Raw genomic sequence first — 15,918 nt, forward strand, 5'->3', positions numbered from 1 at the left:
TCTTTTCTAATCTGTATGTTTTTATTTTCTTTTCCTTGCCTTATTGCACTGAGTAGAACATTGAATACAGGGTTGAATAAAAGTGGTAAGAACACAGGGGCTGGCCCAGTGACACATTGGTTAAGTTCTCGAATTCCACTTCAGTGGCCTGGGGTTCGCATGTTCAGATCCTGGGCACAGACCTACACACTGCTCATCAAGCTGTGCTGTGGTGGCATCCCACATAGAAAATAGAGGAAGATTGGCACAGTTGTTAGCTCAGGGCCAATCTTCCTCAAGCAAAAATAAGGAGGATTGGCGACAGGTGTTAGCTCAGGGCTAGTCTTCCTCACCAAAAAGAAAAAAGAAAAAAATTGTTGGGTGTATAAAAGTGGTAAGAACAGACATCTTTTTTTTTTCTTTTTTTAACTTTTTTTAAAAATTATTTTTATTTTTCCTTTTTCTCCCCAAAGTCCCCTGGTACATAGTTGTATATTTTTGTTTGTTTTTTGAAGAAGAAGAAGAAAGTTAACCCTGAGCTAACATCGACTGCCAATCCTCTTCTTTTTGCTGAGGAAGACTGGCCCTGAGCTAACATCCATGCCCATCTTTCTCCACTTTATATGTGGGACACCCAGCACAGCATGGCTTGCCAAGCAGTGCCATGTCCACATCTGGGATCTGAACCAGCAAGCCCCGGGCCCCAAAGCGGAATGTGTGTACTTAACCGCTGTGCCACCAGGCCAACCCCAAGAACAGACATCTTTACCTTATTCCTAATCTTAGGGGCAACACATTCAGTATTTCATGAGTAAGTATGGTGTTAGCTAGAGATTCATAGAGGCCCTTTATCAGATTGGTGAAGTTCCCTTCTCATCCTAGTTTGACTTTTTATCGTGAATGGGTGTTGAGTTTTGTTAAATGCTTTTTCAGTGTCTACTAAGATAATCCCATTTTTCCTTTATTGTATTAATATGTTGAATTACAGTCATTGACTTTCGAATGATAAAAAAGGTAACCTGTGTTCCTTGGATTAGTCCCACTTGATCTTGATGTGCTGTATTTCTCATATATCACTGGGGTTGATTTGCTAAAATGAGTTGGGTATTTTTGTGTCTATATTCATGAGGTCTGCAGTTTTCTTGTCTTAGAACGTCTTTGGTTTGGGTATTGGAATAATGCTGGGTAACACCCTTAGGGTTTCTTCTTTCATACAGGGGCTATTAAGAAGTGTGTGTAGAGGCGGGCCCTGTGGCTGAGTGGTTAAGTTCATGTGCTCCACTTTGGCAGCCCAGGGTTTCACTGGTTTGGATCCTGGGTGTGGACATGGCACCACTCATCAAGCCATGCTGAGGCAGCCTCCCACATGCCACAACTAGAAGGACCCACAACTAAAATATACAACTATGTACTGGGGGCATTTGGGGAGAAAAAAAAAGATTGGCAAAAGTTGTCAGCTCAGGTGCCAGTCTTTAAAAAAGAAAAAAAAAGAAGTGTGTTTAATTTTCAAATACTTGGAGATTTTCCAAATATCTTTTTGTTAATGACAGATTTCAAATTTAGTTCTGTTGTGTCATTGATTTTGCTCCATATGATTTCAGTTCTTTTAAATTTATTGTTTTATGGTCCAGCATGTATTCTGTTAGTGAATATTTTTTATAACTACTTGAAAGAATGTGTATACTACTCTTGTTGAGTGTAGTGTTCTATAAAATGTCAGTTGAGGTGGCATTCTTTTTTTTTTTTTCTGCTTTTTCTCCCAAAATCCCCCCAGTAACCTAGATGTATATATATATTTTTGTTAGTTGTGGGTCCTTCTAGTTGTGGGTATGGGACGCCACCTCAACATGGCCTAATGAGTGGTGCCATGTCTGTGCCCAAGATCTGAACCGGCAAAACCCTGGGCCGCCAAAGCGGAGCACGCAAACTTAACCACTTGGCCATGGAGCCAACCCCAAGTTGACATTCTTCAGTTCACTTCTTCTTACTGATTTTCTGTCTACTTGTTCTATCACTTGCTGAGATAGGAATATTAATATCTCTAACTATATTTGTGGATTGCTGAGTTAGGAATATTAATATCTCTATATTTGTGGATGTGTACTTTCAGTTCTGTCACCTTTTCTTCATGTATTTTGATGCAGTGTGATTAAGTTCAGATATATTTATGATAGTTGTGACTTTTTGATGACTAGACCTTTTTATCATTATGAAGTATCACTCTCTGTGTTTGGTAATATTCCTTTTCCTGAAGTCTACTTTGTCTAACATTAATCATTTTATTATAATAGTGTTTGCATGGTATGCCTTTTTTTTCTATAACAGTATTATAGAAGTATAATTCATATACCATATAATTCACTTATTTAAGGCAGAAATTCAGTGGTTTTTAGTATATTCTCTGAGTTGCACAACCATCATCACAGTCAATTTTAGAACATTTTCATCAACTCAAAAAGAAATCCCATACTCATTTGCAGTCACTACTCATTTCCCCACAGCCCTCCCATTCCCAGCCCTGGGCAGTTTGCTTTCTGTTTCTATGGATTGCATATTCTGGAATCGTATGATATGTGATCTTTTGTGACTGACTTCTTAGACTTGGCTTTATGTTTTTTAAGATTCATCCAAGTTGTAGCATGTATCAATACCTCATTCCTTTTTATAGCTAAATTATATTCAGTGGTATGGATATAGTACATTTTGCTTATCCATTCATCAGTTGATGGATATTTGGGTTTTGTTGTGGACATACATTTTCAGTTCTCTTGGGTGTATGGGACTGGAATTGCTGGGTCATAGGATAACTCTATGTTTAAGCTTTTGAAGAACTACCAGACTGTTTTCCAGAGTGGCACCATTTTACAATCCCACCAGCAGTATAAGATGGTTCCCGTTTTTCCACATCCTCATCAACACTTGTTATCACTGAAGTGGGTGTAGACTGCTATCTCATTTGACAAAGAGTCTGTCTTTGACCAAACCTCAGACAAGCTCGTCTGCGTCCTCTTTTGCCCTAGGCCTCCTTCTTGGGCCAGCCTACGCCAGTCTTAGCAAGGAATCTGCTGAGTCATGCCCTCCCTCTCCTGTGATATCTCATCACCCTTATATCTGATCAGGCGCCTCACCCTCCACCTTTGATGGATAAGTACCTGGCCTGCCTTTGGCAAGAATCCTGTTAGACCAGTTTAACAAGAAACCCCTCACCCTTGATGCCTCCTCTTAGGAATTTTCCATCCACTGACCCCCTCACCTGCTGTCTGTGCTGTATTCAGAGTTGAACACACTGTCTCCCCTGTTGCGCTGGGCATGACCCCCATTGCAATAGTCTCGAATAAAGTCGTCTTTATCACTTTACAAATGTCAGAATAATTTCTCTCTACCACATTATGGTTTTGACTTGCATTTCCAGTATGTCTTTTTAAAGTGTGTTTTTTGTAAACAGTAAATGATTGTTTTGCTTTTCTATGCAATCTAACAATCTCTGCCTTTTAATTGGGGTATTCCACCATTTATCTTTGATGTACTTATTCATATGGTTTGGTTTAAGCCTGTCATCTTGATACTACTTTTTAATCTGTCCTGTATTTTCTGTTTCTTTTTTCCTCTTTTCCTGCCTTCTTTTGAATTGATTGAGGTGTGTTTGTGTTTGTGTGTGTGTGTGTGCATGTTTATTTTTGTATTCCATTTATCTCCTCATTCTTTTTTTTTAGTGGCTGATGTAGGCTATGGATTATACATACTTTATAATATTCATCTTTATCTTCTCATAGTATATTTTCAAATAATGTTAGAGCATTTTAGGTATAATGTAAAATCATTAATTAGGGGGCCGGCCCCATGGCCGAGTGGTTGGGTTTGTGTACTCTGCTTCAGCGGCCCAGGGTTTTGCCAGTTCGGATCCTGGGCACAAACATGCCAACACTCATCAAGCCATGCTGAGGTGGCATCCCACTGGGACAACCAGAAGGACCTACAATTAGAATATACAACTATGTACTGGGGGGCTTTGGGTAGGAGGAGAAGGAAAAAAAAGATTGGCAACAGATGTTAATTCAGGTGCCAATTTTTAAAAGAAAAGAAAAAATTTAAAATCCTAAATTACAACAATATACTTTCATTCTTCCCCTTTCATCTTATATGCTATTTTTGTCATGCATTTTACTCCTACCTATATTATAATACCCACAATACATTATTGTTAATTTGCTTTAAATAGTCAATATCAAATAGTATTGTATAAGTAGCATTGCCACGAACTATGTTCATGTCCCCCCAATTTTAGTGAGATATAGTTGACATATGACATTGTGTTGGTCTAAAGTGTACAACATAATGATTTGATATATGTATATGTTATGAAAGGAGTACCGTAAGTTGAGTTAACATCCATCATTTCACATAGTTACAGATTTTTTTCTTGTAATGAGAACTTTTAAGATCTACTCTTTTAGCAATTTTCAAATATTCTGTACACTATTGTTAACTATAATACATTACATCCCCAGAGCTTATAGCTGGAAATTTGTACCTTTTGACAACTTTCATCCATTTTGCTCACCCCCCACCCCCAACACTCCGCCACCTCTGGCAGTCACCAATCTGTTTTCTGTATCTATGAGTTTGCTTTTTTAAAATTCCAAATATAAGTGAGATCAAACTGTATTTGCCTTTCCCTGTCTGGCTTATTTCACTCAGCATAATGCCCTCAAGGCCCATCCATGTTGTTGCAAATGGCAGATTTTCCTTCTTTTTTATGACTGAATAATATTCCTTTGTGTATGTATACCACATCTTCTTTATCCATTCTTCTGCTGGTGGACACTTAGGTTGTTTCCATGTCTTGGCTATTATAAATAATGCTGCAGTGAACATGGAGGTACACATATTTTTTCAAGACAGTGATTTCATTTCCTTCTGTTATCAACCAGAAGTGGAATTGCTGGATCATATGGCAGTTCTGTTTTTAATTTTTTGAGGAAACTCCATACTGTTTTCTATAGTGGCCATACCAGTTTACGTTCCTACCAGCAGTACACAAGGGTTCCCTTTTCTCTACATCTTCATCAACACTTGTTATTTTGTTGTCTTTCCAATAATACCAATTCTAACAAATGTAAGGTAATTTTGATTTGCATTTCTGTGATGATTAGCGATATTGAGTACCTTTTCATGTACCTGTTGGCCATTTGTATATCTTCTTTGGAAAAATGTCTATTCCATTCCTCTTCCATTTTTTAATCAGATTGGGTTTTTTTGCTATTGAATTGTATGAGTTCTTTATATATTTTGTGTGTTAAGCTCTTATTTTGTGTTGTTTTTGCTGAGGAAGATTCGCCCTGAGCTAATATCAACTGCCAATCTTCCTCTTTTTTTTTTTTGTACATGAGCCTCCACCACAGCTTGGCCACTGACAGAGGAGTGGCGTAGGTCTATGCCTGGAACTGAACCCAGGTTGCCGACGTGGAGCACACTGATCTTAACCACTAGGCCACCTAGGGCTGGCCCAGATATTTGATTTGCAAATATTTTCTCCATTTCTGTAGGTTGCCTTTTCATTTTGTCATGCAAAAGCTTTTTAGTTTGATGTAGTCCCACTTGTTTACTTTTGCTTTCTTTGCCTTTGCTTTTGTTGTCAAATCAAAAAAGTGAAAAAATGTCAAGGAGCTTACCCCGTATGTTTTCTTCTAGGAGTTTTATGATTTCATGTCTTAGATTCAAGTGTTTAATCCATTTTGAGTTGATTTTTGTGTATGGTGTAAGATAGGGGTACAGTTTCACTCTTTCGCATGTGGCTGTTTGGTTTTCCCAGCACCATTTATTGAAGAGACTATGCTTTACCCATTGTATATTCTTGGCTCCTTTGCCAAAAATTAATTGACCATATATGCATGGGTTTATTTCTGGGCTCTCTATTCTGTTTCATTGATCTTTATATCTGTTTTATACTAGTACCGTACTGTCTTGATTACTATAGATTTGTAATATAGTTTGAAACCAGGAAGTATGATGCCTCCAGCTTTGTTCCTCTTTCTCAGGATCGCTTTGGCTATTCCACATCTTTTGTGGTTCCATACAAATTTTAAGATTGTTTGTTCTATATCTGTGAAAAATGCCATTGGGATTTTGATAGAGATTGCATTGAATCTCTAGATTCAATTGTAGATCACTTTGGGTAATAAGGACGTTTTAACAATTATTAATTCTTCCAATCCATGAACATGAAATATCTTCCATTTATTTGTGTCATCGTCAGTTTCTTTTGTCAATGTCTTACAGTTTTCAGGGTAGAGATCCTTCACCTCCTTGGTTAAATTTATTCCTCAGTATTTTATTCTTTTCGATGCTTGTATAAATGAGATTGTCTTCTTCATTTCTTTTCAGATAATTCATTGGTAATTTATAGAAATGTAACTGATTTGTTTGTTTGTTTGCTTGTTTTTGGTGAGGAAGATTGGCCCTGAGCTAGTATCTGTGCCAGTCTTCCAATATTTTATATATGGGACACCAGCACAGCGTGGCTTGATGAGCAGCATTTGATGAGCCCAGCAAACCCTGGGCTGCCAAAGCAGAGCGTGTGAACCCAATCACTCTGCCACCGGGCTGGCCCGATTTTTGTATATTGATTTTGTATCCTGCAACTTTAGTGGATCTGTTGGTTAGTTCCAACAGTTTTTCGGGGGAGTCTTTAGGATTTGTTATGTATAATATATCAACTGCAGAAAGAGACAGCTTTACTTCTTTCTTTCCAATTTGGATGCCTTTTATTTATTTCTCTCACCTAATTGCTCTGGCTAGGACTTCTAGTGCTATGCTTAGTGACAAGAGTGGGCATTCTTGTCTTGTTCCTGATCTTACAGGAAAAACTTTCAGCTTTTTACCGAGTATGATGTTAGCTGTGGGCTTGTCATACATGGTCTTTATTATGTTGAGGTGCATTCCCTCTATATCTAGTTTGTTGAGTGTTTTTATCATGAATGGATGGTAAACTTTGTCAAGTGCTTTTTCTGCATTTACTGAGATGAATATGTTGTTGAATTTGGTTTGCTAATATTTTGTTGAGAATTTTTGCATCTATGTTCTATGATCTTTTTTTTTTTCCAAGGAAGGTTAGCCCTGAGCTAACATCTGCCGATCCTCCTCTTTTATCTGAGGAAGACTGGCCCTGAGCTAACATCCGTGCCCATCTTCCTCTACTTTATATGTGGGACGCCTACCACAGTATGGCTTTTGCCAAGCGGTGCCATGTCCTCACCCGGGATCTGAACTGGCGAAGCCTGGGCTGCTGAAGCCAAACGCATGCACTTAACTGCTGTGCCACCAGGCCAGCCCCTCTATGATCATTTTTAATGTCTTCTCTTTTTTATAAATTTTATTAATGTTCATATACCTAGTGAGTCCCTCCATTTGACTATTACTTTATCTTTACCCTTTAAGGTATCTTAAGTGTTATCTTACTATCAAATCCATCCTGTTTTGAAAAACAAACAAGGCATCTTTAAAGACAGGTTTCAGTAATTAGATGGTTTGTTGAGATATTCTATTTTACTCTTTTTTCATTTATTCACCTTTTTTGTATTGTATGGTCCTTAGTTTAAATATAAATTTAATTCTATTTCTCATTGTATATAATTAATCATTTCACAAATAACCTCAGATTAATATATTTAAACAAATTAAAAATAATGGATAAGGGCCACCCGGTGACGCAGTGGTTAACTTCGCATGTTCCGCTTTGGCGGCCTGGGGTTTGCCAGTTTGGATCCTGGACGTGGACCCATGCACTGTGTGTCAAGCCATGCTGTGGCAGGCGTCCCACATATAAAGTAGAGGAAGATGGGCACGGATGTTAGCTCAGGGCCAGTCTTCCTCAGAAAAAAGAGGAGGATTGGCAGATGTTAGCTCAGGGCTAATCTTCCTCAAAAAAAAAAAAGACAAAAGGAAAAATAATGGATGAATACATGTAGGATCTGCATTTGAGATCACCATCCTGTGTCCACTTTCAGGATAATTCTGAGTCATTCATTCATCACTGCTCTTAAGGCAACTTTAGCACTGATTTTAATACTGCTGGGGCCAGTCTGGTGGTGCAGCGGTTAAGTTTGCATGTTCTGCTTCTCGGCAGCCCGGGGTTCACGGGTTCAGATCCTGGGAGTGGACATGGCACCACTTGGCATGCCATGCTGTGGTAGGCGTCCCATATACAAAGTGGAGGAAGATGGGCACAGATGTTAGCTCAGGGCTAATCTTCCTCAAAAAAAAAAAAAAGTACTGCTGGTCAGAGAAATAGTGGTAACTGGCAGTTGTTACCATCGTCTTTGGGACCTGTCAATTTGCGTGACTCTTCAGTTTTAAAGGGATCATCATCTGCCACATTGAGTCACCCTTTACAGCAATGAAAAACATTATGCTTCTAATACTGAGTCACTGAAATAGTAAATCCTGCTGGTCTCAAGATTCTAGTTTTCCCATGCGTGTTCTTACGGCTATTTTGCAAAGTATTAACATAGCAGGTCTAAGACTGCTGTATTTGGAAAGGCCTGCTTACAGGGTTAGCTCTTGGCTGGCCTCTGGGTACTAGAACTTCAGGAGGATTCTCACCATTCCCTAACTGATCAGAGTGGTTGACTGTGCTTGAATTATTTGAGCAAACAATATGGTTTATGCTGAAGACCTGCTTTCCTTCTGGGAGTCTGGAGTTTTGGTATGTACTAGGCAGAGGACCAACCATGACCAACCCCCAATAAAAAGCCTGAGCACTGAGCCTCTAATCAGCTTTGTTGGTAGACAGCATTTCACATGTGTTGTCACAATTTGTTGCTGGAGGAATTACGTTTGTCCTGCGTGACTCCACCGGGAAAGGAGCTTGGAATCTTACCTCAGGTTTTCCTCCAGACTTTGACCCGTGCGCCTTTTCCCTTTACTGATCTTGCCTTGTATCCTTCTGCTGTAAGGAATCTTAGCCATAAGTAAAACTACCAGCTGAACCCTGAGTCCTCCTAGCAAACCCAGGGGAGATCTCGGGGACAGCCAACACAGGTATTGTGGCTATGGGTTAGATCGTTTTGTGAATTTTTGAAAAGTGAATATATAATGAGAATTATTTATTACATTTGTGTTTTTAAAATTAAATTTACCTTTCTTTCACTTTAGAGAGGTAACTGAAATTCGTGAAGTCAACAGAAAATCAGTTCCCCGCAATTCCCTAGAAAGTGCTGAGTACATTAAAGTCATAACAGGTTTATTAAATGCGAAAGACTTCCGCGATCGAATTAGTGGGATTAAGCAGCTTTTATCTGATGCTGAAAGCAATCCAGATCTTGTTATTGGAAACATTGTGAAGGTGAGAACCTGTCAACATTAATTTTCACTTTTAAACTGTGGCTAGGAAACTTCATTAGTGTAAAAAATTGCCCTAAATCTTAGTACTTTATACTGTTAAAGTATTAAAATAAACTTCGTGAAAAGACTAGATTGCTTAGGTTTTGCTATGTTAAAAGCATTCTAGAGCAACTCAAAGTAATTGGAAAGACATAAGTAAGAAAATAGCCACTTGTCTGAATCCTCCCAGTAGATGGTAACTCCTCGAAAGCTCTGAGCTTTCAAGAGACTTGATATTACTTAAGAATAGATATTAAAATTTTTCATATGTAGGTTCAAAATCTGTGTATGCTAATTTATATACCTACCTTTAGGAAGGCAACCAGCAATAAAGAGGGAGATAGTAATAAATGTTAGTGGTACCCAAGCATAGATTATTTATGCTTCATCAAAGTTTAGTTCAGTTAATTCCGTTAGTAATCTGTTAATTAAATTCCGTTTTAAATTCGTGTTATGTGCTTGGCAGACATTCCACAGCTACTCTTTTAATTCCGGTGGTGTTGCCTCTTAATTTTCAGAAGAAAAGTACCACATTACCGTGTCATGGGAATCAGAGGGTTACATTTTCTATCTGTTGAGTCAAAGTAAATCTCTTAGGAAGAGTATTTTTAACATGAAAAATTTTATTTGTGTATATTAACTTATAGTTTTTATATTTAATATATAACTAATATATTAACTATTACTATATAATTAGTAACTATAAATATTAGCTGTAACTGTTACCACCCAAGGTGGGGTCGTCTGCCTGCCACAAGACATGCCAGTAGTCGAGACGCAAGGTGGTAGGAGAGAAAGTGTTTTACTACAGCTTGCTAGCAAGGGGGAGAGATGGCTGGCTAATGCCCAAAAGAACCATCTTACAGAACAAAGACTACAGGCCAGTTATATAGGGGCTGGTCTCCAGGTGGGGGAGGTATCTGGTCTCTGGGTGGGGCAGACGTCTGGTCTTAGTTCCTGATAATCTTTTGTTTTACTGCATATGCAAAGACCAGAGCAACACCCTATACCCTGATTTAGTTTAAAGATATTACGAATCAGAGGTCATTCAAAGTTATAATATGGTCTCTTTTCTACAATACGGCATCCCTGTGTCCACCTTGTGCTGAGCCAGTATCATTACTGTTAACTAATAATTATTAGTTAGTAATCCCAGCCTCCCAGCATAGCTCTTCGCTCACCTGATGTGACTGAAGAATGGCCTAACGTTCACTTTATGCATCTTCAATTTATGAAAGTTAAGAATTCTGAAGAGCAGGGAATAATTGTTAATGTAATCAGGACTCTGAAGTTGCATCTGAAATTCTCACGAGAAGCCTAAACTGAAACTAGGTCAAATATCTGCAGTAAAACATTCTGTTAGGAATAGAGATAAAAATAGAAACTTTTCTTAAGTTCTTGGAGTTAGCTAAACTAACCTGCACCTTCCGTAAGAGCATTTTTATTGCCTTTACAGTCAGTCAGTCATCTGCCTGCTGCGCCAAGTTTCTCAACCTTAATTTATTAGAATGTCTTTTTGGGTGATTTTTTGAAGCCTCCTCTTTTTGATCCAAGAAGATTTGACACTTAGATTTAGGATCCAAATTTTTATAAAGTTCCTGTTATATAAGTTTAAGTTAAATGTGATGTTATGTGTGTATGTTTTTAAGCAGTATATTTCTCCTTTAGTGGGTAAATACTATGAAATGTCAAAAGGAGTTTAACTGTAATAGCTATAAATATTATTTCACTTTAAATAATTTACCAATTTACTTTCAGATCTTTGATGCTTTTAAATCTCGGCTTCATGATTCCAATAGTAAAGTAAATCTGGTGGCTCTAGAAACAATGCACAAAATGATTCCTTTGCTTAGAGACAACTTATCTCCTATAATCAACATGCTAATTCCAGCAATAGTAGATAACAATCTGAATTCCAAGAATCCGGGCATCTACGCTGCTGCCACAAATGTTGTGCAGGCACTGAGTCAGCATGTAGGTAAGAAATCTCACTTTGGCACTCAAATTATTTTGACTTTACTTTCATACTTTCTGATTCTGCATGTTATTTATAATGCTGAAATCCTAGCTATTCAATTTTTGTCAGTTAATGTTGTGATAAAATTTTTTCTTTTCTCACTATTTTTAATTATTTTTAGTGCTTATATAGTGTCCCATTAAATTGACTTTCTCTTCCCTTATCTTTGACATTTTAATTTTTTTTCCTACCTCAGCCTCACATCTGATACAAAATTAACTCAAAATGGATCATAGATTTAAATGTAAAACTTTTAGAAGATAACATATGAGAAAATCCTGAGGACACGTAGGACTTGGTGAAGAGTTATTAGCATGACAGTAAAAGCATGATGCATAAAAGTCGATAAATTGGACTTCATCAAAATTAAAAACATTTGCCCTGCAAAAGACCCTATTAAGTGGATAAAGAGGCAAACTGCAGATTGGGAGAAAATATTTGCAAACCACATATCTGACCAAGAACTCATATCTAGAATATATAAAGAACTCTCAGAGCTCAACATTTAAAAAAAATCCAATTAGAAAATGGGGGCCGGCCCCATGGCCACGTGGTTAAGTTTGTGCGCTCCACTTCGGCGGCCCAGGGTTTTGCCAGTTCGAATCCTGGGCACGGACATGGCACTACTCATCAAGCCATGCTCAGGCGGCATCCCACATGCCACAACTGGAAGGACCAACAGCTAAAAATACACAACTGTGTACCAGGGGGCTTTGGGGAGAAAAGGGAAAAATAAAAAAAAATCTTTAAAAAAAAGAAAAGAAAATGGGCAAAGACATAAAGAAAGATTTCACTGAAGAGGATATAGTACACTATGGGTGGCTAATAAACACATGGAAAGATGTTCAGCATCACTAGTCATTAGGAAAATACAAATGCAAATTAAGACCACGATCACTACACAAGTGTGTTAGCCTTTTCAGGCTGTTGTAACAAACTGCCGCGGACTAGCTGGCTTAAAAACAACAATCGCTTCCTTCTCACAGCTCTGGAGGCCGGTCAGTCCAAGACCAAGGAGCCAGCAGACTCGCTGTCTGGTGAGGGCCTGCTTCCTGGTTTGCAGATGGCCCTCTTCTGGTTGTGTCCTCACACGGGGGAAGGGGCAAAGGAGCTCTCTGGGCCTCTTTTATGAGGGCACTAATCCCATTCATGAGGGCTCCAGCCTCATGACCTAATCACCTCCCAAAGGCCTCATCTCTAAATACAGTCACATTGGGGATTGGGTTTCAACATATGAATTTTGGGAAGACACATTCAGTCTATGGCAAGTAGTAGAACAGCTAAAATTAAAAATAGTGACAACACCGAATGCTAGCAAGGTTGCACAGAAACTGAATGTCTAATACGTTGCTGGTGAGAATGTAGTTTGTTATAACATGTAACACATAAAATGGTATAGCCACTGTAGAAGATAGTTTGGCAGTTTCTTAAAAAACTGAACATGCATTTACATGTAACAAATCAGCTGCATTCCTAGGCATTTATCCCAGAGAAGTGAAAACTTATATCCATGAAAAGACCTGTACATGATTGTTCATAGCAGCTTTATTTGTGATAGCCAAAAGCTGCATACAACCTAGGTGTAATTCAGTGGGTTAATGGTGGAAAAAACTGTGATACATCCATACCATAGAATACTACTTAGCAATAGGGGGCTGGCCCGATGGCCTAGTGGTTAAGTTTGGCATGCTTCTCTTCGGCGGCCCAGGTTCAGTTCCTGGGCGTGGACCTACATCACTCGTTGGCAGCCATGCTATGGCGGCAACCCACGAACAAAAGAGAGGAAGACTGGCACAGGTGTTAGCTTAGAGTGAATCTTTCTCAACAGGAAAAAAAAAATTAAAAAGAAAAAGAATACTACTTAGCAATGAAAAGGAATGAGCAATTGATACATGCAACAATTTGGATGGATCTCAGGGTCATTATGCTGAATGAAAAAGCCAGTCCCCAAAGGTTACATGCTGTAGAATTTCATTTGTATAACCTCCTCAAAATAACAAAATTACAGAGATGGAAAACAGATTAGTGGTTGTCAGGGTTTGGTGGTTCAGGAGGCGGGACCGGATGTGACTGTAAAGGGGTAGCACCAGGGAGATCTTTGTGGCGATAGAATAGTTCTGTATCTGGATTGCAGTGATGGTTACACAGATGTACACGGAATAAAGTGACAGAGAACTATATACACGTCGTGCACCGACGTCAGGTTCTTGGTTTGGACATGTACCATGATTTTTTGAGATGTAACCTTTGGGTGAAAGTACGCAGGACCTCTCTGGACTATCTTTGCAACTTTCCATGAATTAAAATTAAAACTTTGAAAAACTCAGTAAATGTAAAAACTACCCCCCAAAAAGTAAGTATTTTCCTCTTTTTTTGATAAACCTATATTACTATCATTTGGAATAAGATGCTTAGGAGATAGGCAATTCTTTTTCTTTTTTATACTATATGATAACTCCTTTAATATTCTGTGAGGTATTTTTATTTCTCATTTGCTGTAAGAACATTACTCTGTTAAGGTTTTATAGAGAATTTTAAATAGTGACTAACTGTAGATTAAAGAATCTTTTTAACACATTTGCATGAATATTTTTTCCTTTCAATGCTATGTAATGGAAAATAAGATATAACTCTTTAAACATCCGTCTCTGTGTTATTCTTTTTATTTAGATAATTACTTACTTCTACAGCCATTTTGCACAAAAGCACAGTTTTTAAATGGAAAAGCAAAACAGGATATGACTGAAAAGCTTGCTGGTAAATGTTTTTTAATTGTTATTTCTAAAGAAATATTTTATTAACTAAGAATAAACTGACGGGCATTTCAGTTTAATTTTAGGATAGCTACCAAATTCGATATCACTACCCATGAAACAGAAATACATTGCATACTGATTCATAAGAGGACCCTTTAAGACTTTTACCCGAAAAATTTTCTTCGAAAGAATTTTATCTGTTTTTTCCTGGTAAATGTTTAATCTTCCTGTTAGTAGAAATAATATAGGAAAAATAAAAAGACATTCAAATCAAATATTAGTGCTCATAGAAGATGGCTTATTTCAAATCACACATTTGATTAAAGTTCCATGTGTTAAAAATTATATAAATTTTTAATTTACTAAATTTGGAAAACATTGGGATGAATTTGGGGTTTGATTCCTGTATATACTGCTTTTGCCTGAACTAATCGACCTGTGTATGGAATTCTAATGCTTGAAGGTTCCAATCTTTGTGGGGAAAGTTTCAAACCTTACTTTTTCTAAAATGCCTAACATTTTAGGACACATGGCATAAGGAAGAAGCTTAGTATATTTTATATGTTTTTTTAATTAGTGGAACTTGAATTTATTTTTTTTGAAAACCTCGCTGTTTACCATATTTTTGTGTTTCAGATATTGTTATGGAACTTTATCAAAGGAAGCCCCATGCCACAGAACAGAAAGTGTTGGTTGTTTTATGGCATCTCTTAGGGAACATGACAAATAGTGGCTCTCTGCCTGGAGCTGGAGGAAATATACGAACAGCCACAGCTAAATTATCCAAAGCACTTTTTGCACAGATGGGTCAGAATCTGTTAAATCAGGCTGCGTCTCAGCCACCACATATCAAAAAGAGTTTAGAGGAATTGCTTGATATGCAAATTTGAAATAATTATGGATCTTTGATGAAATATGGTATGATGAACAAAACTGTTTACATGATGACAAATGGAACTTTTTTAGAGTCACGTTTTCAGTGCCTGCACTTCTCATCCAGTAAGTTAAGTCAATGGCTATTTTTATTTACAGCCTATGAGTACACATCTGTCTTATATCAACCCTATCACTTGTAACCATCACACAAAAACCCAGAATAATTAATATGACCTAATATTCATGAAATCTGAGGCACATGGAATGAATCCAATTTTAATATTTTTGAAAAAAGTCCTGCTCATTTGCACTATTCTATAGAAACTGCAATTTGTTGCCCTGTATGTACAATTAGATTTGTAATTAAAAATATACTTTTTATTATGTAATCATGTTCTGCTATGTCTCTTTATTCAGCCTTATTTTATAAAGTGGAAGGAAAGTCATTGAACTATGTTATCACAAACTAAGTTTTGTGTGCTGTTTGTGAAAAACATGTATTTCTGAAATCAGTCCGCTATTATGATTGTGCAGTATTAGCTTGCTTTTGCTGCTGTGTTAATGTGATATATTTGCTTACCATTTGGGTTTAATCATCTACATAATTGTGAAAATTAACAAGTTATAATAAAGCATGATGACCAAAGTTTTAGGAAATATTTACACATTTAAATGCACGTTTAAGAAAACGTGTTGAATGTAACTTCCCTATTTTTGTGTGCAAACACTAAACTTTATTTCTGTATGTTCTGACATTTATAAAGGTGTTATTTTGCTGCCCAGTTGTGTAATTCTCAAAAATAGTGCCAGGTCTTCTATAGCTTCTCTCAGAATTCTTGGGCTACAAGTACTGTATGCATCTTAAAAAAAGAAAGGGAATGTTATAAAATAAAAGGATTTATTTCTGTA

General features: G+C 37.4%; 1 protein-coding gene across 4 annotated transcripts in view; it reads left to right on the top strand.

The window, feature by feature from the left end:
• TOGARAM1 (TOG array regulator of axonemal microtubules 1) overlaps positions 1–15,918 on the top strand; it is an 84,205-nt gene extending 68,287 nt beyond the window's left edge. For all 4 annotated transcript variants that reach the window (XM_014734159.3, XM_023624500.2, XM_023624493.2 and 1 more), the window contains 4 exons: positions 9,133–9,322; positions 11,119–11,338; positions 14,048–14,134; positions 14,770–15,918. In XM_014734159.3, the coding sequence (XP_014589645.2) occupies positions 9,133–9,322; positions 11,119–11,338; positions 14,048–14,134; positions 14,770–15,023 (751 nt within the window). In that variant the 3' untranslated portion in view covers positions 15,024–15,918. The remainder of the gene's footprint in view (positions 1–9,132; positions 9,323–11,118; positions 11,339–14,047; positions 14,135–14,769) is intronic.

This window comes from Equus caballus, chromosome 1, assembly GCF_041296265.1.
Source record: "Equus caballus isolate H_3958 breed thoroughbred chromosome 1, TB-T2T, whole genome shotgun sequence".
Classification (NCBI taxonomy): Eukaryota; Metazoa; Chordata; class Mammalia; order Perissodactyla; family Equidae; genus Equus; species Equus caballus.